The 25,620-nt window shown below is 39.2% G+C and overlaps 1 protein-coding gene across 3 annotated transcripts in view; it reads left to right on the top strand.

The window, feature by feature from the left end:
- CANX (calnexin) overlaps window positions 1-25,620 on the top strand; it is a 33,929-nt gene that overhangs the window by 1,801 nt on the left and 6,508 nt on the right. For 2 of the 3 annotated variants that reach the window (XM_003980647.5, XM_045057200.1), the window contains exons 2-11: window positions 14,403-14,579; window positions 14,835-14,908; window positions 15,779-15,837; window positions 16,288-16,429; window positions 16,972-17,053; window positions 18,633-18,825; window positions 20,212-20,401; window positions 22,650-22,763; window positions 23,785-23,941; window positions 25,102-25,317. In XM_003980647.5, the coding sequence (XP_003980696.1) occupies window positions 14,406-14,579; window positions 14,835-14,908; window positions 15,779-15,837; window positions 16,288-16,429; window positions 16,972-17,053; window positions 18,633-18,825; window positions 20,212-20,401; window positions 22,650-22,763; window positions 23,785-23,941; window positions 25,102-25,317 (1,401 nt within the window). In that variant the 5' untranslated portion in view covers window positions 14,403-14,405. Of the gene's footprint in view, window positions 1-3,957; window positions 4,091-14,402; window positions 14,580-14,834; window positions 14,909-15,778; window positions 15,838-16,287; window positions 16,430-16,971; window positions 17,054-18,632; window positions 18,826-20,211; window positions 20,402-22,649; window positions 22,764-23,784; window positions 23,942-25,101; window positions 25,318-25,620 lie in introns of all 3 variants that reach the window. The other variant, XM_045057209.1, reaches the window with a different exon arrangement.

Genomic DNA, 25,620 nt, shown 5'->3' with positions numbered 1-25,620 from the left:
CTAACAGGTTATCTTCCAAGAACCATGAGAGGTAAACGTCTGGGCAGAGGCTGTTGCTGCCGTTTTGGCAATCGTGCTGTTGCATCCTTTAATTAGAGTTCACTTTGCCCTGCTAGATAGCCTAAGGGATAAAGTGACAGTTGGAAGCAGAATGCAGAGTCTTGAATTCGAGGCCCATCATGGTAACTAGCTTAGGTAACTAGCTTGGTTTCCACATCTTTAAAATGGAAATGGGAACTCTCCTGGATGCCACACCCCCAATTAGGGGGCTACGGGGAGGGACAAATGAGATGGGGAACCAGGAACTACTTTGAATAGTGTGCAAATTCAGCTCATAATGACTCCGAAGCAAAGTAAAAGTGCACTGAACATAGTTGTAACCTGTATAGCTTACTGTAGGACTTTGTCAGGAAAGTGCTGGTTGGATGCTTTTTTAACTGCAACAGATGTACTTTTAAATTAAGCTTAACTGTGTGCTGTGAAAACTATTTGGAGAATTTTTTTTTTAAAGAATTTAGAGAATCTTCAATGTGTTTTGAGTATTCACATGTTAAACATACTTGGTTTATAGCAAAAAGAAAGTGCTATGGAAAAATGGATTATAATGTTCCTGTCAGTGAAAAACAAAATTTAAAACTGTAAACAAGGTACTCTCTCTATATTTTTAAATGAATGAGATATATATATTTTTTAAATTTTTTTAACGTTTATTTTTGAGAGAGAGAGCGTGAGCGCACAAGCGGGGGAGGGGCAGAGAGAGAGGGAGACACAGAATCCCAAGCGGGCTCCAGGCTCTGAGCTGTCAGCATAGAGCCTGACGCGGGGCTTGAACTCATGAACTGTGAGATGACCTGAGCTGAAGTCGGACGCTTAACCAACTGAGCCACCTAGACGCCCCTGAATGAGATATATTTTTAAATAAAGACCACATTTTATGTGTTCCCCTGCCCCACCTTAGTGCTTTTGCTTTTTGACTGGATGCATGTGTAATACAATCAGAAGGTATAAAAAGTACTAGTAAAATTGTTCATCTGTGCCTGCCTGGAATCGAGTTCCTTTTAACTGGTTCCTTTCCAATCTAAGATTTAAAATTTCTCATTTGCCTTAAAACTCGGAGTTTTAGAACCATTGAAACTTAAATGATCTCACTGGGCAATACCTAGTACTAGTAGAAATCACTGCTGATGTCATGCGTACATACTGTAAACTAGGCACTGTCATAAGCACTTTCTACGTGCATTTTGTTCATACAATGATCCTGAGAAGTATATGGTGGTGGTGCTCTCATTTAAGAGGTGAAGAAACTGGGGCCCCGAGGTTAGTAGTTGACTTAGTGTGCCAAGTTATTGGGTAGTCGAGGAGGGATTGTGACTTCTGAGTTCCCACTCATAAACATTACTGTATATCTAACTGTGACTTAGGACAGTTTATGTAACTTAGCTTTATTTTTCTCACGTGTCAACTGAGGGTGATTGAACCTCCTGGGGTTCTTGTGAGGATTAAATTAGATAACCAAAGATACCTAAGACCTATAAGACTTAAATTTTGAAAAGGGTGTATTAATAGATGAGTGGATAACCTACATGAAAGAAAGACTGCCTCCTTTCTTATTATACACTGCCTTTTTAAATTAAAGAAAAATATTTTTGAGAGAGAGAGTGAGAGAGAGCACGAGCAGGGGAGGGGCAGAGAGAGAGGGAGACACAGAATTTGAAGCAGGCTCCAGGCTCTGAGCTGTCAGGACAGAGCCCAACGTGGGGCTCAGACTCCTGAACCATGAGATCACGATCTGAGCTGAAGTCAGACGTTTAACTGACTGAGCCACCCAGGCGCCCCTATATGCTGCCTTTTTAAAAATCACTTTTTTTTCCCCCCTAAACAACCAAGAATATTAGCCAGGTCATTTCTTCTGTTCATCTTTCTAATTTCTTATGGATTAAAGGAATTAGTTGAAATATCTTCTTTTAAAAGATGAGTCCACAGGGGTGCCTGGGTGGCTCAGTAGGTTAAAAGATGAGTCCCACAAAGAAAAGCCTAGGACCAAGTGGCTTTACTGGTTAGTTCTACCAAATACTTAAGGAAGAATTGACACCAGTCATCCATAAACTCTTCCAAAAATAGAAGAGAGAACACTTCCCACTCATTCTGTGAGGCCAAACTTCCCTAATACCAGCACCAACTGTCAGCACCAGCCTGACGTGGGGCTCTATATCTGTAGATTTATAGACACTATAGATCTTGACCTGATCCGAAATCCAAGAGTCCGATGTGTAACCTACTGAGCCACCCAAGAGCCCCAGTAGACCTCATCTTTTGTGAAAATAGATGCAAAAATCCTCAAAATGGTAGCAGATGGAATCCAGCAATGTTAAAAGGACACTACCCAATAACCAACTGGGATTTATTCCAGGAATGCAAGGTTGGTTCAACATACAGTAATGAATGTAACACACTACATTAATGAAGGACAAAAACTGCATCTCAGTAAACACAGAAAAAGCATTAGACAAAATGCAGCTCCCTTTCATGATAAAAATACTCAACAAACTGAGAATACAAAGAACTTCCTCAACTTGAATGAAGAGACAAATAATCCCTTCCCGGGGATTTCTTCTGTTCTTCTTTTAGTTTCTCATGGATTACAAGAATTAAGGTTGACATTCCCTAACTTTTGAGAAACAGATTCCCACAAATAAAAGCCTGGAACCAAGTGTCTTCATTGGTGAATTCTGTCAGAAACTTAGGAAAGAATTAACTTCACAAACTCTTCTGGAAAATAGGAGAGAATACTTCCTAACCCATTTAGTAAGGCCAGTATTCCTTAATACTAAAACCAGACAAAAACTTCGCAAGAAAAGAAAACCATGTATGTGTGTGTATATGCATATATATATTTTGTATGTATATATATATTTTAACATAAGTTCTATGCCCAACATAGGGCTTAAATTTATGAACCTGAGGTCAAGAGTCACATGCTCTACCAACTCAGCTAGGCGCCCCAGACCAATACTCTCTTTCCTAGGAAAAAAATAGACTTAAAAAGATAAAATATAAAAATGTAAATTTAATTAACTAAAAAATAATGTAAGTCTCCATTTGTTTTAAAGATTTTTTTCTAAGTAGGTCTTTATTGAGGATAAAAGTTCGTGTATTACAGGGTAGAAATTAAAAAAAAAAATCTTTTTATGTAAGTTTGTTTTTGAGAGAGACAGAACACAAGGTGGGGAGGGACAGAGAGCGAGGGAGACACAGAATCCGAAGCAGGCTCCAGGCTCTGAGTTGGCAGCACAGAGCCCGACTTGGGGCTCAAACCCACGAACCACGAGATCATGACCTGAGCTGAAGTCAGATGCTCAACTGACTGAGCCACCCATGAGTCCCGAAATTTAATATTCCATTAGTGTTTACCCATTCCTAAAGTTGATCCAAGTGGTTGTCCGGATTTGCTAAAATTCAGTGCAGCATGTGTCTGTTTCTGTTAAATAGGATATTTTGTGCTCAATTGAAGTTTCATGTACATTGTTGTGTATAGTTTGTTTTTTTTCACAATGTGTGCTGGGAACAGAATTATAATTAACCAAAAATCAATTAACTTTTAGAGAATTTATGAAGAGAAGTGATTGATGACAGGGCAGGAAAAAAAATCACAGATAAACATGGACATTTCTATATACCAATGCGAAAATTGTATAGACACCATTGCAAGGAAGAGTTAAAGAAGAAATCCTACAGTGTACTTGGTGGAAAGCAGGTTTTTCTTGCTATGCAAAATTATTCAGCTTTGCTGAAAAACATTGGAGGAATAAGCAAACATATTAGACCTATTGGTCTAGGATGAGAATTGAAGGTGTATTCACTCTGGTTGTACTGTGTATCAAAGAACAAACTATTTGCATATACCTATAAAGTATTGGATTCTGATAGACTTTGTATTATCTTTTTCTGTTTTCACAGCAAGCCTTTCAGCCAGTAGTACTATTACCCACATCTATAAAATAGGGAAAGAAGACTCCTGGAAGTTCAGTCAGCTGCAAGGCCACAGAGAGGAGCAGGAGAGTCTGGAGCCCAGGTTTCTCCGACTTGACAGGTTATACCACCACATACACTATATTGCCTTGGATGTCAGGAATTAATTTTCTGATTCGTCAGCTTAAAAATAGGGAATTTCCATCTCTAGAATTCAAGATGTGTTCACGCTTAAAAGTTAAAAAGAATGGATTGAAGTATTAAAAGTGAGTAGATTAAGTGCTTTTAAAAGACTCCTGTCCCTGAGATTTTGAGAGCCGAGCTGTCAGCCCAGAGCCCGACACGGGGCTCAAATTCATGAACAGTGAGATCATGACCTCTGAGCCAAAGTCAGACGCTTAACTGAGCCTTCCAGGCTCCCCTGGCATTGTTTTTTATGGAAAGAAAATACTAGCATGAGTCTTAAGCAGTGCTAACAAGCTGTGTGCCTGCTTTGCAAGTTAGATAAATAAAAGTCTGTAATATTACGAGTTTATTTTGATATTGACCCCAAAACCCCCCAAAATTGATTAGTAGAACTAATACTACAGTATACTCACACACTCTGAAAACACAGGCAAGTATATATAATGACATTAAGGTCACTTTAAATCTATAAAAAATTTTTATGTTTCTGGATTAAAAATTTTTTTTTAATCTTTATTTTTGAGAGAGAGATAGAGTATGAGCAGGGGAGAGGCAGAGATAGAGAGAGAGACACAGAATCAGAAGCAGGCTTCAGGCTCCAAGCTGTCAGCACAGAGCCTGATGCAGGTCTCAAACCCACAAACCATGAGATCATGACCCGAAGTCGGCCGCTTAACCGACTGAGCCACCCAGGCGCCCCTTTTCTGGATTTGTTTTTAATTCCCTGGCTCCTTATGTTTCCAGACTTTATGGACAACCATATTATGTAGATTGAGTTCCTGAGGGTTAGAGACTACTGACTTCTTTTCATACTTGGTATATAGTTAGCACTCACGGAGTTTAATGTCAGCAATAAATATTGCTTTAGGGTCTGACACAAGCCAGGTTTTCTAATGTATATCAGATGTATTTTTTCCTTTAACCCCTTTGTAATACAGAATTCCCAGTCTAAGCCTCTGGCTGCCAGAAAACAGCCTTTTTTTTTACGTTTATTTATTTTTGAGAGCTAGAGACAGTGTGAGTGGGGGAGAGGCAGACAGAGTTGGAGACACAGAATCCGAAGCAGACTCCTGGCCCTTAGCTGTCAGTACAGAGCCCGATGTGGGGCTTGAACTCATGACCTACAAGATCATAACCTGAGCTGAAGTCAGACGCTTAACTGACTGAGCCACCCAAGTGCCCCCAGAAAACAATCTTTGAACTTTGCCACCCAGCTTTTGTTATAAGCCCAATTGACTATTTGAAGGATCTGCAGTTTGTTGATTTCTCTAGAACCTAGATGTTGTAGGTTTTACTTTTAGATCAAGCTTTGGTCTTGGTGTTGGCCCCATAGTATTGGTTTTATTGACTTGGTCTTTGCTTTCATTATCCTATGGCAGAGCCACACAAAATTCATATTTGTATGTAACCTAAAGGTATTTTTGAGACGGTTGTCCACTTCAGTAGACTCATAGATGTTAAAAGATTTTCATATTTGTGCTTTGGTTTTTTAATTGCTGGCTGTCCTGGAGGTCCATGCCTGTAGTGATTGTAGTTTGACCAAGATAGGAATTTAAGTGGACCTACTGTGAGGCTTCATGTAGCACTGAGTAACCTAGTTATGGGTTATACATTCATCTAGCATTTGCATCCTGGCTCAGAGGGGCTTTGCTGTAGAGTTTAAGGTAAGGCCTTGGAATGATAAAAAATTATGAGAGAGAGGGAGAGAAGATGGTCCCTGAAAGAAAACAGGAAAATGAAGTGCTCTAAGAATATAATGGCTTAAAGTATGGGTCGGGAGGAATTTGCTGTTACGGCATGTGGGAATGTGAGAAGCCTTGCCCTCGAGCTAATGTATGTTAACATGAATTGTGAAGTAGAAGAGAATTTTAGGAAACATGGTCAATGTTTCTTTACTAGAGAAAAATGTTTCTCGGTTTAAAGGTAAATTCTTAATTCACTTTTACTGCCGGGCCTTCCAAATACAGGGTCCACTTGCTCTGTGACTTTGGGGAAGTTGAGGAGAGGTGTGCTGTCTATTCTCTAAAAGTGTTATTGCTTTGCTCCTGAGCTGCTTGTTAGGTATTTCACATGGATAATCTTAGAAACAGAAAAACAAAGTGATAATAGAAGTGTGCACTCTACTTAGGATTCTGTCAGCGTAAAGACAAATGAAGACCTAAAAAGAGAGAAAACACCCCTGAAATCCTCTTCTGAAATCCTCTTGGATGTTAAACTATGTGAAAAATCACTTCATGTCTTTAAGACGAAAGCATTTGTAGAATTACCAGGAAGGGCGCACTGCACTGGGAGGTAGGAACCTTGACTTCTGATCTGATTCTGCCAATAACTGATTTGTGGCAAGTCAATGTCTGGCCCTCAGTTTCTTCTCAAAAAGGGGAGTTAGACTAGATTCCTGTAGTACATTTCAGCCCTAGGAGGGAGATCAACCATTTGAGGCATAATAGTAGAACATCCTTTTATATATATGTATGTGTATATATACGTGGTTGTGTATGTATGTGTGTATACATACGTGTTTATATATATACACGTATGTATACACATACATATACAAACTAATTTTTAGAACAACTTTAGATTTACAGAAAAATAATGAAAATAGTACAGAGAATTCCCAGATGACGCATACCCAGTTTTTTCTACTGTTAATAGAGTATATTTACTATAATTTACAATTAACAAACCGATATTAATACATAAATATTAACTAAAGTTCATCATTAATTCAGCTTTCCTTTGTTTTTACCCACTGTCCTTTTTCTGTTCCAGGATACATTACATTTACTCATGTTTCCTTAGGCTTTCCTTGGCTGTGATACTTCTTCAGACTTTCCTTATTTTTGATGACCCTGAGGTTTTTGAAGACTACCGTTAGGTTTTTTTGTAGAATATCCTTCTATTGGGATTTTGTTTGTTGTTTTCCTCATGACTAGACTGGGGGTATTTGGGAGGAAAACCATTGAGGTTAAAGTCCTTTCTTTCATCATATTGTATCCAGTGTACATGCTACCAACCTGACCTGTCACTGTTGATGTTGACTTTGATCACCTGGGTGAGGCAGTGTTTGCCACGTTTCTCCAGTGGAAAGTTCCTCTCTCTTTCCCCCTTCCCATACTGTTCTCTTTAGGAGGACATCACTATGTGCAGCCCACACGTTAGGAGTGGGGAATTAGGCTCTCCTCCCCCATTTATTTTTTTACCCATATATTTGTATCAGTATAGATCCATGGGCATCTATTTTATACTTTGGGGTATTATCCAGTACCACTTATTTTTTGCTCATGCTGTTCCAGCTTTGGCCATTGGGCACTCTTTCCTGTGTTCTTTTGACATACCCTGCCATCATTATGGGTATTTTAGTTTTGTTTTCTTTTTTGAACATTTTTTTTTTCTGGCACTGCAAGATGTCCCAGGTTTATCTTGTGTACTTCCTGCCCCAATCCTAGAGTTGGCCATTTCTCCAAGGGATCCCCCTTTTTTTGGAAGTGGTTTTAAAAATCAGGATCTTGGTTGGCCCCTGGGTGGCTCAGTTGGTTAAATGTCTGACTCCTGATCTCAGTTCAGGTCTTGAGCTCAGGGTCATGAGTTCAAGCCCTGCGTTGGGCTCCACACTGGACATGAAGCCTGCTTTAAGGGGCGCCTGGGTGGCTCAGTCGGTTAAGTGTCCGACTTCAGCCCGGGTCACGATCTCGCGGTCTGTGGGTTCGATCCCTGCGCTGGGCTCTGGGCTGATGGCTCAGAGCCTGGAGCCTGCTTCTGATTCTGTGTCTCCCTCTTTTTCTGCCCTTCCCCCGTTCATGCTCTATCTCTCTCTGTCTCAAAAATAAATAAACATTAAAAAAAAAAATTAAAAAAAAAAAAAAAACAAGATCTAGGGGCGCCTGGGTGGCTCAGTCGGTTAAGCGTCCGACTTTGGCTCAGGTCATGATCTCGCGGTTTGTGAGTTCGAACCCTGCGTCGGGCTCTGTGCTGACAGCTTGGAGCCTGGAGCCTGCTTCGGATTCTGTGTCTCCTCTCTCTGCCCCTCCCCCACTTGTGCTGTCTCTCTCTCTCTCAAAAATAAATAAATGTAAAAACAAACAAACAAAACCCCAAGATCTTGGTATTAGGTGTATTTATTGTACCGGGGTATAGTTTCTTCTAGGTCCTCGCAAGTGTCACATCAAGGAAGTGTGTGCATACTAATGGGTATATATGCACATATCTATAAATACTACTATGTGTAATCTTCTGTAAATTAAGCACAACATGAGTTTGTGCTGATGTCTCCGACTGTCTTCCATTACCATATAGAGTATTCTGGCTTTTTCTTATCGGTAAATTCCCACACCCAGCAATGAAAAGTGGCTCCCACCATCCACCACCCAAATACTCACTTGTTCAGTTCCAGTGTACACATATAGCGGTGTCAGAATTGTTAGCCAGTACACGCATAGGAAATAACTCACCAGCTAGAAAAATGTTTTTGTACAGTCAAGTTTACACACCCCACTTGTTTCTGAAGTTACATAGGTCGGCATTGTCTCCCTCCACCCCTTTCGATGAGGCTGTTTAATATATGCGTAACACAGATTGTCACATCTGCATGCTATCCTTGGATCACTCGACCTCCTAAATGATTTTTTAAAAATTTTCATACTTTTGATTCACTCTGTGCTGTGAAGGTTCATGGGCTTTGACAAATGCATAGTGTTATGTATGCATAATTATAGCATCCTACAGAGTAGTCTCACTGTGTAAATTATCCCTGATGCTGACATGTTCAACCTGACTGCCTTCCCCAAACCTCTGGTAACCACTGATCTTTTTTTACCGTATCTGTAGTTTTGCTTTTTTCAGAATGTCATCTAATTGGAATTATACAGCCTGTCACCTTTTCAGACTGGCTTCTTTCACTTAGCAGTGTGCGTTTAAAATGCATCCATGTCTTTTTATGGCTTGATAACTCATTTCTTTGAATTGCTGAATAATGTTGCATTGCAGTTTGCTTATTATTCATAGAGTTATTGAAAGATATTTTAGATTCTTCAAGTTTGGGGTGGTTATGGATAAAGCTGCTAGAAATATTGGTGTGCAGGTTTTTGGGCACTTGTAAGCTTTCAGATCATTTGGGTAAGTACTTAGAAACATGATTGCCGAATATATGGTAAGACTATGTTTAGTTTTGTAAGAAATTGCCACACTGTCTTCCAGAGTGGGTATACGATTTTGCATTTTCACCAGCAATGAGTGAGAGCTCCTGTTGCTTCACATCCTTGCCATTTTTTTTTTTTTTTTTATCTCAGCCATTCTCATAGGTGCATGGTGGTATCTTGTTTTAATTTGCAGTTACTGGCAAATTATATTGAGCATCTTTTCGTATGTTTGTTTTCCATCTGAATATTTCACTTGGTGAAGTATCTGTTCAGATTTCTTGCCCATTTTTTGACTGGCTGGTTTATTTTCTTATTGGTGAGTTTGAGTTCTTTAAGTCTCAGAGTTGAAGTTCTCGGAGAGAGCAAGAGCTTGAGTGCGAGTCGAGGAGATGCAGAGAGAGAGAGGGAGACAGAATCCCAAGCAGGCTCTGTGCTGTCAGCAAGAGCCCCATGTGAGGCTGGAACCCATGAACCATGAGATCACCACCTGAGCTGAAATCAGGAGTCAGACACTTAACCAACTGAGCTACCCAGGTGCCCCTTGACATTTTTAATTTTAGTAAAACCCAGCTTACCAATTGGTCTTTCATGTATTTTGCTTTTGATATTGTATGTAAAACCTCATTGTCCAACCCCAGATCACCTAAATTTTCTCCTGTTTTCTTCTAGAAAGCATAGTAGTGCCAACATCCTATGTAAATACCCAGGCAGTCAGTGCTACCTTTGGATTCCATTTGATATAAAGAGTGTGGGCAGAGGGACTGAAATAAGATGGGGGAATTTTTTGTCTTGGTAATGTTGGATTTTCATTAACAAAACAGAGAATTAAGATCACCTTCATATACATTGCTGAATTGTTTGTGAGTATGGACAAGTCTCTGACAGAACTTGGAACATTTAAGGATGCTTAATAGTGATTGTGGGAACTAGAATGGACTTATTGGCCGTAGCATTTTCTCGGGAGTACTGGCAGATTACTGGTGTTAAGGCAGTATATGTAAAGCTGGCAGTGGGTGAGGCTCATGAGGGCACGTAAGAGCTGTGAGCATTGTGGTTTGGCCATACCGATTCCTCATAGGCTTCGTGACCTTCTGGATAATGTGAAAGTGACCGATGAGTTCCCGCACACTTCTCTTACCTAAAAAACCAGGTTCTGCAACTCAGAGTGTAGAGGAGATGGCAGTGGGGGAGAAGTGCATTTTCTGAAGTTTGCTAGAGATTTTCTTTGTTGTTCCTGATGGGACAGGTAGCCTTCTGCTACCTGAAAACTGTTTTCCTTTCAGTGGGACCATTCTGCCTCCGTGACGCAGATGCCTTCTCTCCCCATGCTCCTTGGTCCACATCTGGGACTAACTGTTCTGCAGTCGCTCCTTCCTCACTAACCCTACCTGAACCCCCCTGTTCCAGATCACTCCCTACTAGCTCTTCCTGCCTTAGTCTTCCTGTCTTCTGTTCATTATACTCTGTCAGTTTCAACTGCGTAGTAACACTTTGTCCAGTGTAATAGAAATACAGGATTTGAATTCTTTGAGTCTCACTTATTAGTTGTGGTAATAAGTAGGCTATTTTAATTTCATTTAGTTTTCATTCATAATGTGTGAAATAAAAGAGTAATACCTCACGGGAGGTTTTACATGAACAATATATATGAAAATGTTTTATATCCTGGAAAACGAAGCACAGATGGATTATTCATAAACCCTAAGCAGTGGTTCTCAAAGTGTGATTCCTGAACCAGCAGCCTCAGCATCGTCTGGAACTAGTTAGGTAAAATTCAGGTGTGGACAGAATCAGAAACTCGGGATGAACCCCAGCAATCTGTTTCACCCCTGGGTGATGCTGATGTCTGTGTAAGTTTGAGAAGCACTGCATTACATTATACTTAAAAACCTGAGGACAGCTGTTGTAGTCTGCTTGGGCTGCCATACAGAATACTAAGGGCAGGGCTTAAACAGGAGGGAATTATTTTCTCTCTGTTCTGGAGGCTGGAAGTCTCAAGATGAAGGTGGTTGTCGGGATTGGTTTCTGGTGAGGACTTTTCTTATTGGCTTGCAGAGAGCTGCCATCACTGTGTCCTCATGTGGACTTTCCTCTGTGCATGAACGCTTCTAGTGTCTCTTCCTCTTATGTGAATACCAATTCCACTGGACCAGGGCCCCTACCCTATGACCTCTTAAGTAACCTTAATTTTTGAAGGTCTTGTTTCTAAATACAGTCACATTGGAAGTTGTTAGGGCTTCAACAGATTTGGGGCGGGGGGGTGGCCAGGGAATGCGGTTCAGTCCATAGCAACAATATATCAACAAATTAAAAATTATTGAGGAATAAAAATCAGTCCTACCTTTGCACTTGATTTTAGCCAAAAGGCCGAGAAGCGATTCAGTCCTACCTTTTTTAAAGGTGAGTAGTTAGCCTACCAGACTGTCTCCCTAATTAGCTTTTTTCCTTGGAAAAGAGTGTTCCAGCACCAGTACTTATTTAGTCCTAAGTAATCCATTGGTTTTGTACTTTTTTAAGAGAGCATGCTAGAGTGTGAGGGGAGGGGAAGGGGCAGAGAGAGAGGAAGAGAGAATCTCAAGCAGGCTCCGAGCTGTCAGTGTGGGGGCTTGATCTCATGAAACCGTGAGATCATGACCTGAGCCAAAATCAAGAGTTGGAAGCTTAGGCAGCTGAGCCACCAAGCACCCCTGTTTTGTACTTTTAATTACTACTAGTCTTAACCACATTTTGTTTACTTTTAAAAAGCTGTAGCCAGGAGCGCCTGGGTGGCTCAGTCGATTGAGCAACCGACTTTGGCTCAGGTCATGATCTCACGGTCTGTGAGTTCGAGCCCTGCATCAGGCTCTGTGCTGACAGCTTGGAGCCTGGAGCCTGGAGCCTGCTTCAGATTCTGTGTCTCCCTCTCTCTCTGCCCCTCCCCCACTCATGCTCTCTGTCAAAAATAAATAAACATTTAAAAAAATTTAAAAAAAAAGCTGTAGCCATAAAGCTGTTGCTTTAGCTGTGTTTAGGGCTAATTTGGTTTTATAGCTTTTTGCTGGGGATCTAATCCCCATTTATAGCATTGTTTGTATGAGAGAGAACTTAGGAGTTCTATAAAATTGATTTAGATAAAAGGGTTGAATCAGCCTGTTTACTTTCACAGAATTCCCTTATAGTTGTAAATCAAAGCAGTACTGCTATACCATTGTATATTGTTTTGATTGCATAAAATAGAGGTCTTTCCAGTGAATAAATGAGTGATTACTGGCATTTTTTAAGTATATAAGAGACTGTAGCAGAATGTTGATACTGAGTTTTTTCTAAAAACTAATCCAGTCCTAGGAAAGGTTATGGATGGTTTTATTAATACTTGTATTTTCTGCATTGTCTAGATGCTAAACATTTAAGAATCCAGTCTACTTTACCTTCTTTCATTTTGGGAACACAGTCCTAAGATGCGTAAATAAAAGAAATACCAGGAAATGACGCATGAAAATTTAGTTCTATGTGTTGAGTTACACTAAAGGATTACAGAGTTTGTAAGGAATTGGCATTAAATTCAACATGAGAGTACATTGATTTATGTTTTTTCTAGGAGCTTAACTGGTCAAAATGGCAGCCAGGGTTGTGTATTGGGGCCATTTGAAGTTTGTGAAGGAGCTCCTTCAGTTTTTTTCTTTCTTTCTTTCTTTCTTTCTTTTTTTCTTTTCTTTTCTTTTCTTTCTTTCTTTTTTTTTTTTTTTTTTTTTTTTTGGACTTTGCCTGAGAAATAAAAGTCTTTATTGTAAACAAGAGACCAAAAATATTAAGCTCAGGTTTTTTCCTTGAGTTTTTTATTGTGGTTTAAAAACACATAAGATTTACTCTCTTTTTTAAAAAATTAATTTCTGTTGAAGATTTAAATCTTAACCATTATTAAGTGTACAGTTCTGTGGCATAAAGTATATTCACATTCTTGTGCAATTATCACCTCCTTCCATCTCTAGAACTCTTTTCATCTGGCACAATTAAAACTCTGTACTATATATTCTTAAATCATGCTGTGCATCCACGTGGCTCAGCTTTTATATCTTTAGATCTGTGGTCCTTAGAAAGAGGACCCACTACCAGCCATGACAGCCTGATATAATACATTTAAGTGTTTAAAAAATAAGAGATAAAAGTAGCTGGTCCTTGGCTTAGTATTTTTGTTGGTGAGCCTTAAAACACTAGTTAAAAAGCTCTATCTAAACTTGATGATCTTGGAACAATATCTCTATTAACTTTTTAATGTGAGGCTGATTAGCTCTTCTGTTACCATGTCATTGTAAATTGTAAATTAATATGTGAAAGAGATTTTTGCCCATTGTCAAACTCTTTATAAATGCAAAAAGCTAGTTTGAAATTGCATTTGGACACCCTAGGTCGGTGGCCAACATGATATTATATATGGGAACAATCGTTTTGAGTTTCATTTTGAAATTTTCTTGAAATTGAATCTTTTAACTGACTGATTTTTAGGAAAATCCCTTGATTTCTCTGGCTCACTTTCTTTACCTGTAAAATGAAATAGTCATGGTTAAGTTGTTCTGGCTCTGATTTGAAAGTTTTAATTAAAAAAAAAATTTTTTTTTAGTGTTTACTCATTTTTGAGAGAACAAAGCATGAGCGGGGGAGGGGCAGAGAGAGAGAGACAGAATCCAGAGCGGGCTCCAGGCCTGGAGCTGTCAGCACTGAGCCCAATGTGGGCTAGAACTCAAGGTGAGATCATGACTTGAGCGGAAGTCGGAGATTCAACCGACTGAGCTACCCAGGTGCCCCTTGAATGCCTTAATTTTAAATAAGAGAGGGGTTAGTGGTCTTCACGAAATTTTTAGTTTTTTATTTTTTAATGTTTATTCATTTTTTGAGAGAGACAGAGCACGAGCACGGGAGGGGCAGAGAGGGAGACACAGAATCCGAAGCAGGCTCCAGGCTCTGAGCTGTCAGCCCAGAGCCCAATGCAGGACTCCATCCTATGAACTGCGCGAGATCATGACCTGAGCTGAAGTTGGACACATAACAGACTGAGCCATCCAGGTGCCCCTCTTTACAAAGATTTTAAAAGGAAGTGATACATTTAACTTACTTTACTTTTTTTATATGTAGATCATGGAAGGGAAGTGGTTGCTTTGTATGTTACTGGTCCTTGGAACGACAATTGTTCATGCTCACGAAGGCCATGATGATGATATGATTGATATTGAGGACGACCTCGATGATGTTATTGAAGAGGTAGAAGACTCAAAATCAAAACCAGATACCAGTGCTCCTCCGTCTCCAAAGGTTTGAAGTGGTCTTTGAATCTATTTGTTTTACTTCTTGAGATAATCAAAGGATGAAGGTAAATTTGGACCTTTTTCCAAAGGGAAGTTGAGTTAAAAATAGTAGCCTTTTGTATATCTTGCCAATGATAAATTTTTTATACATTGGATTGAGGGCCTGCTATAAAAATTTGGGATAATTAAAAGCAAATCCTACTAAGAAGGGAATAGTGCTGCAAATTTCAATTCTTGAGTCTCATTTTTATATTAAACATAGGTCACCTACAAAGCTCCGGTTCCAACAGGGGAAGTGTATTTTGCTGATTCCTTTGACAGAGGAACTCTGTCAGGGTAAGTGTCTCTTAGGGGAAAACATCTTGGAGGCAAACCTCACATAAGTAAGATGTGATAATGGATTCCTTTTTGCATAGCATTTCATGTAGTGAAATGTCTATTTTATGTCCCCAGTGTTTGTGCTGTTTTAGGAAAATTTAGAACATGCCCAGTTAGAAAATTTTTTTAGAGCATGTGGGTCTAATTTCCATTTCTCTTTTTCCCTCGACCCTATGTATTGTTCTTTGAATTGAAAAATTTTTTTCTCTTAAGTCTCAAAAAAAGTGGAATTGTTTCCTGGGTTTGGTACTTTTTTTTTTTTTTTTTTTTAACAGGTTTGTGAGTTGAATTCAATGTATTACTATTTGTGTGGCAGATTTAAAAGTTGAAGAGGGGCACCTGGGTGGCTCAGTCAGTTAAGTGTCTGACTCTTGATTTTGGCTTAGGCCATGATTTCATGGTTCTTAAGATTGAGCCCCAAGTTGAGCAGCTCAGAGCCTGCTTGGGATTTTTTTTTTTTTTTTTTTTGAATTTATTTATTTGTAAGTAAGTAATCTCTATACCCAACGTGGGGCTCAGACAGTTGCATGCTTTCTCCAGCTGAGCCAGCTAGGGTCCCCCCCTGCTTGGGATTCTGTCTCCCTCTCTCTCTGTCTTCTAAGTTTGCACATGGAGCATGTGTTTTCTCTCTCTCTCTCTCTCTCTCTCTCTCTCTCTCTCTCTCTCTCTAAACAAATAAATAAAAAATAAAAGTCAAACAAAGTAGAGTGGTTAAATAGGCTACAAAGACCTGGGTAGATCTTGCTTTTGTTAGTATTTCCATTGATTCTTTTCACAGGCCAGCTGTCCTTTACATCTTCATTTGGGGGTTTGTCTTCTTAATTATAGGTGGATTTTATCCAAAGCCAAGAAAGAGGACACTGATGATGAAATTGCCAAATATGATGGTGAGTTCCATTTGATGTAGATGTAAGAGCAAATTGAGGCTTCACATGTTGTTTCCATAGTATCTCTTAAGGCTAGTTTGAAAGGAATATGTGTACATTTTAAGATTTTTTCCTTGGGAGTTTTGCTGTCTGTGTGTTCATAGGATTAGACCTGTTGACTGTTTCATACCATAAAATGGAGAGGTAGTTTATCACCTGTGGTACTGTCAGTTGGAAGTGGAAGGTCTTTCTAGGCGTTGATGAAGTGAATATGCTACAGGTTTTTAAAAACCATATCCTAATACCTGTTAAATGTGTGTATGTTTAATAGACCAGCTCTCATAGGTAAATGGAATATGGTAAAAATTTGCCAGCATGATAGACTTAACTTGGGGTTTTGTCTGTTACCATTTAAGAGATCTTCAAAGGTATAATTAAGGAATACCTGGAGTTTTTTCTGATGTCTTGCAGGAAAGTGGGAGGTAGATGAAATGAAGGAAACAAAGCTTCCAGGTGATAAAGGACTTGTATTGATGTCTCGGGCCAAGCATCATGCCATCTCCGCGAAACTGAACAAGCCCTTCCTGTTTGATACTAAGCCTCTCATTGTTCAGTGAGTGAAACATTTGCTTGATAGAAACTTCCTAGATCTCAGAACATTATTACTGTATTTTAAAGAATTATGAGAATAATTGTATGTTCTAGTAGCTGGTTTGGGGTGTATTAAACATCCTATAATCCAGTATATTTTTCCTGCTGAATAAATTCTTTGTTATTTTTCCCCTAATATCAAATGAACTTCTGGGTTTTGTAAAAAGTGTTCAGTGGGAATCTGCATTAAGGTTTTGTTTTATTTTACTTATTTTTGGTGGGGGGTATTGAGTAGTCATTCAAAAACAAAAGAAGATGAGGCGCTCAGTTGGTAGAGGGTGTGACTCTTAATCTCGGGGTGGTGAGTTCAAGCCCCATGCTGGGCATAGAGCTTACTTAAAAAAAAAAAATCTTCAAAAGCAATAGAAGATGGAATTTTTCTTAAGGATAAACGTATGACCTGTGATAAAATATGTGACCAAGATTGGGGGAAAGGGGAAGTAAATTAAGAAATTTGATCTTTCAAAATGGCTTATGGTTTTCTGCTTTTCTCTTTGAAATTAGGTATGAGGTTAATTTCCAAAATGGAATAGAATGTGGTGGTGCCTATGTGAAACTGCTTTCCAAAACCCCAGAACTCAACCTGGTAGGTACTTCCTGTTTCCTTATGGGACCACCCACCGTTATCTTTTTTTTTTTTTTTTTAATGTTTATCTTTGAGGGAGAGACAAAGCATGAGTGGGGAAAGGGCAGAGAGAGAGGGAGACACAGACTCTGAAGCAGGCTTCAGGCTCTGAGCTGTCAACACAGAGCCTGACATGGGGCTCGAACTCACAAACTGGCAGATCATGACCTGAGCTGAAGTCGGACACTCAACCAACTGAGCCACCCAGACGCCCACACAGTTATCTTTTAAGGATCTTAGAGAAAAGGAAAGTTTTGTTTACACTTGTGTAAATAAAGACCTCTCCTGCTTTTGAAATATTTAGAGGATTGGGAATAATGACTTTGACACTTCTTTGCTTTTTATTTGAAATGTGAATTTCAAAGCCATTCTATCTTGTCCTGATTTCTGTTCTAGGTAATTTTTAGTTTTGGCAAACTTATTTCTTTGTTTTATGAAAGAAGCAGTAACTAGCTATAGGTATATGCATTACTTTTTAAAAATAATTTATTTATTTTTTAAATTTACATCCAAGTTAGTTAGCATATAGTGCAACAGTGATTTCAGGAGTAGATTCCTTAATGCCCTTTACCCATTTAGCCCCCCCACCCCAAACCCTCCAGCAACCCTTTGTTTGTTCTCTATATTCAAGAGTCTCTTATGTTTTGTCACCCTGCCTGTTTTTATATTATTTTTGTTTCCCTTCCCTTATGTTCATCTGTTTTGTCTCTTAAAGTCCTCATATGAGTGAAGTCATATGATTTTTGTCTTCCTCTGACTAATTTCACTTAGCATAATACTGTCCAGTTCCATCCATGTAGTTGCAAATGGCAAGATTTCATTCTTTTTGATTGCCGAGTAATACTCCATTGTATATATATATACCACATCTTCTTTATCCATTCATCCGTCAGTGGACATTTGGGCTCTTTCCAAACTTTAGCTGTTGTTGATAGTACTGCTATAAACATTGGGGTGCATGTGCCCCTTCAAAACAGCACACCTATATCCTTTGGATAAATACCTAGTTGTGCAATTGCTGGGTCGTAGAGTAGTTGTATTTTTAATTTTTTGTGGAACCTCCATACTGTTTTCCAGAGTGACTGCACCAGTTTGACTTTTTTTTTTTTAACTTTTTTTTAAAAAATGCTTATTTTTAAGATAGAGACACACAGAGTGCAAGCAGGGGAGGGGCAGAGAGAGAGAGGGAGACACAGAATCTGAAGCGCAGGCTCCAAGCTCCAAGCGGTCAGCACAGAGCCTGATGTGGGGCTCGAACTCACGAACTGTGAGATAATGACCTGAGCCGAAGTTGGACACTTAACCAACTGAGCCACCCAGGTGCCCCTACTGTTTTGTTTTGTTTTTTAAAGCAGTTTCATATATTCTCATGTAAAGTTTCTTTTTCTTTGGTAGCTATATAAGCCTCATAAATGAATGTTTTTTCTTTAAGGTGCCAAAAACTTACTGGGATTTTATTAGAGGAAATATCACACTTTGAAAGTTTGCTTTTGAACACTTTGACTGAGTCACTTAAACTAATTCATTTTTGTTTCTGAAGGATCAGTTCCACGACAAGACCCCTTATACGATTATGTTTGGTCCAGATAAATGTGGAGAAGACTATAAATTGCACTTCATCTTCCGCCACAAAAACCCCAAAACGGGTGTATATGAAGAAAAGCACGCTAAGAGGCCAGATGCAGATCTAAAGACCTATTTTACTGATAAGAAAACACATCTTTATACATTAAGTAAGAATATGCATTAATTTGGGGGTGTGATAGCATTTATCATCTTTTTAATTTAAAGGTTGTACACCTGGAGGAGACCCAAGCCTGCAAGTAAGAGTTTCTGTTGACTTAATATCGTAGTGGTGTAAAGAACTTAACCTCTCATCACTAAAAAAAAAAGGTTTCTCCTCCCGTAGGTTGAATTGAGAAGTGGGGTTTGAGACATTTTCAGAGTGATCTTTCGTGTTCCATAAAGAGCTTTGCTGATTCCCCTCGTTTTCTTGTCATTATTTTCTTGTTGATAACATGTTAAATGATAGGACACAGTAGAAATATATGTACTTTTTTTTTCAAATTATCTGTCAGTTGAACTTTGGATGCTCCAACACCTAGACAGTTGAATTTAATCGTTTGGACTGCATCTTTTGTTTTAATGAAGTTTTTCCTGATGGTTTGAGCGTATATAGACATGCCTCTTTTCTTAAAGAATATAGTAACTTTTTTTATTTGTAACAAAAGTAATACATACTCAGTGTGGAATTCAAAAGCTGGAAATAAGCAAAACAAAAGATGTTTAAAATTATTTGAAATATCAACATTGTAACATATGTTTGGCTGTATGTGTATAAACACGTGTCATTTTTTTTTATTAAAAATTGAAGGTGCTATATTTCACTTGTTCTCTTAACTTCACAAAAGCAGCAGCAGCTCTCCGTGAGTACATACTACTGCTGACATTGCTGGTCTTGGTCATTACTGAGGACAGCGGAGTGGTTGCTGCTTGATTTCCATAGTATTCTGGATATGCTGCCTGGGAGAGATTTAGGTGTAGGATCTGGGCTTTAGAGGAAGTCTCCTTTGAGATACCTTTATGGATTTAAAATTCTACTGGGCTCCAAAAGTACAACCATAAATGGACATGTGGTTCTATGCATAAAATAAAAAACTTGTGTACTTTGAAATTTTAGTAACATAGATGGCGGTAGTACCAATTCAAAAAATGAGGAAGAGGGCTTTTTCCACTTGGGGGGATGGTTATAATAAATAAACTTATTTGCCTGTTGACTGGTGTGTAACCATTTGTATCGGATCATCATTGCATCAGTTTATATACCTTTGGTGTTTTGCTGTTTTTAATGTCCATAATTGAAGTCTTTTGGTGTTTTAAATTTTATGTATCATTATGTTTTAATTTTAAAATTCTGAGGAACTAGTGTTTATGAATTATAGTTAAGGAAGAGTGGGTTAATTTGCTTAAAGTTTCAAGACCATGTTCTTACTCTAATGCCCTGAGGTCATTACTCTGTGCTTCTGTTTTCTGTTAGAAATATGATCTTCTGTTGTGTAAAGAGAGCTTGGGGAATGAGTGGTTAATTAACTTTTTAAAATTGCATTTAATTTTTTCAGTCCTGAATCCAGATAATAGTTTTGAAATACTAGTGGACCAATCTGTTGTCAATAGTGGAAATTTGCTAAACGACATGACTCCTTCTGTAAATCCTTCACGTGAAATTGAGGACCCAGATGACCAGAAGCCTGAGGACTGGGATGAAAGACCAAAAATACCAGATCCTGATGCTGTCAAACCGGATGACTGGTGAGTCTTGGAGTGCAGCATTTCATACATTCCATGTGGCCTAAACAACCAAATGTTGGCTAAGATCTCATAATTTCAATAATCTGTGATCCTGTCTAAATGGTAGGAGAAACGTAGACCACTGTAGCTGCAATGGGGCCATAGTGATCGTCTAGATTGCCTGACACCATTTCATAAGCCACAAAATGCTGAAATTGATGAAAGAGTTTGTCTGTGGTAACATGGTTGGTTTATAGCAGAACCTCTTCTGGCCTGGCCTTTCCAGCACTTCTATTAATTCACATCTAAAAGTCTTGAAATGTTAAATTTTAACTTGAAAAATAACCTTTTCCCATTTAAATCTCACTCAAGACATGTCTGCTCTGCTCTGCTTTGGACAGTGGAACAAAACTGTGGGGATACCAGCTGCCCACAAAGCTCCAGTTTCAGCCATGAGACAGGCAGGTGAAGTCGGCATGCAGGTGGCAAGTGATCTAGCAGTAGGTGTCAGCAGGTGACCAGAGCACCGGGTCTACCTGATCCAGGGGTGGCTTCTTGAAGCAGGGCAGGTCAAACTGAGACTTGAAAGTGGGGTAGGAGTCAACCAGTGGTGATGATCAGAAATGATATTCCCAGTTGAGGAAGAACAGCGTGTGTAGTAGTGGGGAAGCAGGAGTGAGCTTGACACGTGTGAGCAAACTGGAGTATATAGTGTGGAGCTTTTCATGCAGTGTGAAACGGGAGAGTAATGGAGAGTGAAAACAGGCAGGGTTAGACTCTTATGTGTGGCCATGTTTGAACTCGGATGCAGTGACTTTCAGAAACGTCAGGAAGTGAACAAAGAGGAGTTAAATTCTAGCTCATGTTTTTCCTCCCTTAAAGTATGTGTACCTAAACTTTTATGCTGTGCTAGTGTAAATGCTAAGTTTGTATATTCGTGAACATTAGGTCTGGACTCCGCCTACCTAGCTGCTTTATTTTAGGGGTGGGAGTGTGAATGTTTGGCTTAATTAAAAGGGCCAGCTGAATATTATACAAGTTCTCATGCCATTAATTTAAAGTAAGCATTATTCAAAAAAGAAGCTGTAATTGTGACCAAGGATAGAAGATGTCTTTGTTTTATCAGCTGAAGTGGCACTGTTATACAGTAACCGCATAAAACTTTGAAATTAGGTTCTTCTTGATGAACTTTTATTTTCAGAGTAATTGAATTATAGTTCACATACTAAAATCCATCCTCTTAATTTGTACAATTCAGCAATTTAGTATATTCACAGTATTGTGCAACCACTGCCACCACGGTCTAATTCCAGAACATTTGTATCATCCTAAAAGAAACCCATACCCATTAAGCAGTTACTTCCTGTTTCTTCCTTCCACCAGCCCCTTGGCAATGACTAATCTACTTTCTGTCTCTGGATTAACCTATTCTGGACATAGCATACTATATACAATATGCGACCCTTTGTGTCTGGCTTTTTTCATAATGTTTTCATAATAATGTTTTCAAGGTTCATCCATGTTGAAGCACGTGTCAGTACTTTGTTCCTTGTTCTGTCTGATGAATACTCCATTGTGTGGATAACGACACACTTTATTCATCTGTTCTTTAGTTGACTGATGTTTAGCTTATTTCCGTTTTTTGGAAATGGTTATGAATAATGTTGCTATGAACAGTCATATACAGGTTTTTGGGTGGTTCCACGTTTTCATTTCTCTTGGAGTGGAATCGCTGGGTCATATGATGACTATGCGTTTAGCTTTTTGAGAAACGGCCGAACTTTTCCAAAGTGGGTGTACCAATTTACTTTCCTACCAGTGACATATGGGAGTTCTGGTGTCTCCACGTCCTTGCCAACACTTGTTTTTATCCATCATTTTTCTCACAGCCAACCTAGTGGATGTGAAGTGATATTTTATTATGGTTTTGATTTGAATTTCTCTGATGGCTAACGATGTTAAATTATCTTTTCATGTGCTTATTGGCCAATTGTGTATCTTTGGAGAAATGTCTATTTACATCCTTTGCCGTTGTTTAAATTGGGTTCTCCTTTTTATTACTGAGTTGTAAGAGCTCTCTCTGTATTTTGAATACTAGACCATTATCAGATGAATGAGTTACAGATATTGTCTAGAAGGAATTATTTAAAATTTTGAGGTTAAGCAAGACTTCAGTATTTTAGATTGCCCTGTTTCAGATTCACAAGTGGGATCAATTATGATTCCCTGGTCAGTGCTGTCATAACTAGCCTTTTCTTTTGTGTTTAAGGGATGAAGATGCCCCTGCTAAGATTGCAGATGAAGAAGCTACAAAACCTGAAGGCTGGTTAGATGATGAGCCCGAATATGTACCTGATCCAGATGCAGAGAAGCCGGAGGATTGGTAAGAGCTTCAGTTAATTTTTTAAATTACTTGCTTTTTTACTGAAGTAAAAGTTAATAATTAAATATAGCCAAGTGTCTAACTTAAGTGTACAGCTCAACAAATTTAATTTCATGTTTGTCTTTTTTTTTTTTTTTTTTTTGAGAGAGAGAGAGAGAGAGTCAGTGTGAGTAGGGGAGGGACAGAGAGAGGGAGACACAGAACCTGAAGCAAGCTCCAGTCTGAGCTGTTAGCATAGAACCCGACTCAGGGCTCAAACTCATGAACTGAGAGATCATGACCTGAGCCGAAGTTGGACACTTAACTGACTGAGCCACCCAGGCATCCTCATATTTGTCTTTTTTATTTATTTATTTATTTATTTATTTATTTATTTATTTATTTATTTATTTATTTATTTTTAATGTTTATTTATTTTTGAGACAATGCGACAGAGTGCAAGCAGTGGAGGGGCAGACAGAGGGAGACACAGAATCTGAAGCAGGCTCCAGTCTCTGAGCTGTCAGCCCAGAGCCTGATGCGAGACTCGAACTCACGAACCATGAGATCATGACCTGAGCCAAAGTCGGACGCTTAACCGACTGAGCCACTCAGGCACCCCCATGTTTGTCTTTTTTTTTTTTTTTTTTAAATTTTTTTTTTTCAACGTTTATTTATTTTTGGGACAGAGAGAGACAGAGCATGAACGGGGGAGGGGCAGAGAGAGAGGGAGACACAGAATCGGAAACAGGCTCCAGGCTCCGAGCCATCAGCCCAGAGCCCGACGTGGGGCTCGAACTCACGGACCGCGAGATCGTGACCTGGCTGAAGTCGGACGCTTAACCGACTGCGCCACCCAGGCGCCCCCATGTTTGTCTTTTTTAACGTGACTGTCACGTTACTGGAAATGCAGAAACAAGATGGTACTCCAGTGTCATCATAGTATGACACCGTGAAAGAATTTCTGCAGGATTTCAGGGGAACCTTGGCATGGCCATCAGTCCTGCGTCACAGGATCCATTTGTAATTTGTCTCTCCACAGGGATGAAGATATGGATGGAGAATGGGAGGCTCCTCAGATTGCCAACCCTAAGTGTGAGTCGGCCCCTGGGTGTGGTCTCTGGCAGCGACCTATGATTGACAACCCTAATTATAAAGGCAAATGGAAGCCTCCCATGATTGACAATCCTAACTACCAGGTTTGTGCCTCTTGATGGTTGAGTTGCCTCACTGATCTGTTTGTTTGGATAGAAGTTTTGTTTGTAGTGAGGCCTTAAGGTGGATCACTGTATTCAGACTATTGAATTAAGAACAAACTGCCGAATTGAGAGAGAGTTTATATGTTAAGTGTTGAAAAAATAAACCTAGAAACTGGAAGGAAGAGCTTTCCTAATTGCTTTGTAACTTGTGTTTAAAAAAGGAAAAGAAAAATGGAAAACTTGTGATTTGGGCACCCTTATGTTGTGTGGTGGGGGTGTTGCAGCCACTGGATCCAAACCAGCAATCCATGGAATGGGGTGGATAGAGCCCTGACGTGGGAAGGGGCTCCCCGACCCTGAGTCCGGTCATTGCTTCACCTAGTATTTCAGCTGTGAAAAGACTGTGAGATGCAAATATAAAATGCTCAGAATAGAGCTAGTGATGCTATAAAGCTGCAACTTCACTACAAACATGTAACCACTTAGACCCTGGTCTGTCTTGCTGTTTCTGTCCTAGTCAGATGATGTGTCATTGTTAATTTCCACTTGGTTCCCTTTAAAATGTAAGGCATAGGTCTCTGTCTTTGTGCATACACTATGTGTGTACTTTTCTGTTTGTAAGTGTATTTTTAATTGTGCAGTCAAGCAATAAGATAAATTAAAATTGCCCTTTAATTAAAAGTGCCTTTAACTGTTCTGTGGATGGCCATTTAGGTGGATTGCCATTTTTGCTTTTGGCGTCCTTTCTGCAGTAATCATCCTTGAACATGTCTGGTGTATGTGATAACCATTTCTCTAGCTAGTTATCAAGAAGTAAAATTGCTGGTTGAAGGTCATGTACATTTTAAATCACTACTGGACAAGTCTGTACTTGTTCAAGGCTGTTTATTGATAAGAGTCTGTTGGAATGTGCCAGGCAGAGCGAGGTGTTGGTTTGGATCAAGGTCATGGGTGATGTTAGAAATTGAAAGTAGTTGGAATCCAGACATCTTAGAGGCGTCAGTAGCATTTATTGTTTTCTTCCTGTTGCTCAGTTGAGTTTTACAAAGTCGGCACTTGGCCTTCATTGATCATACAGAATTCATCTTAATTCTTATTTAGGTTCACCATAAGTTTGTGTTGTTCATTATCTGAAGTGATTTTTTAAAATTTTTCTCTAGGGAATCTGGAAGCCCCGGAAAATACCAAATCCAGACTTCTTTGAAGATCTGGAACCTTTCAAAATGACTCCTTTTAGCGCTATTGGTTTGGAGCTGTGGTCCATGACCTCAGACATTTTTTTTGACAACTTTATTATTTGCGGTGATCGAAGAGTAGTTGATGATTGGGCCAATGATGGATGGGGCCTGAAGAAAGCTGCCGACGGAGCTGCTGAGGTTTGTGCTTACTTGTTTCTTACGCATTTATGTCTGTTATTGCAAGTAACAAATTGTTTCTTTTGTGACAGGCTATCTTCTAGGATTTGTCTTTTACCTTATTTGGGAATAGTGGCATAAAATGTGTGACTGTATGCCTGCTAAAAACAAAATACCAGGTGTTTGGACATGATTTCACCAGTCTGACATGATGGCTTCAGATTCCCTATTTGTGTTATGTGTAGGGTAGTTTTTTTTTACTTTGTTAAAGCATATTTAACAAAATTTGCCATTTAGGGTATGTGTGTATTTAATTAAAAATTT

This window comes from Felis catus, chromosome A1 (assembly GCF_018350175.1).
Source record: "Felis catus isolate Fca126 chromosome A1, F.catus_Fca126_mat1.0, whole genome shotgun sequence".
NCBI classification, from domain to species: Eukaryota; Metazoa; Chordata; class Mammalia; order Carnivora; family Felidae; genus Felis; species Felis catus.
This window is presented reverse-complemented; position numbering and strand designations above follow the sequence as displayed.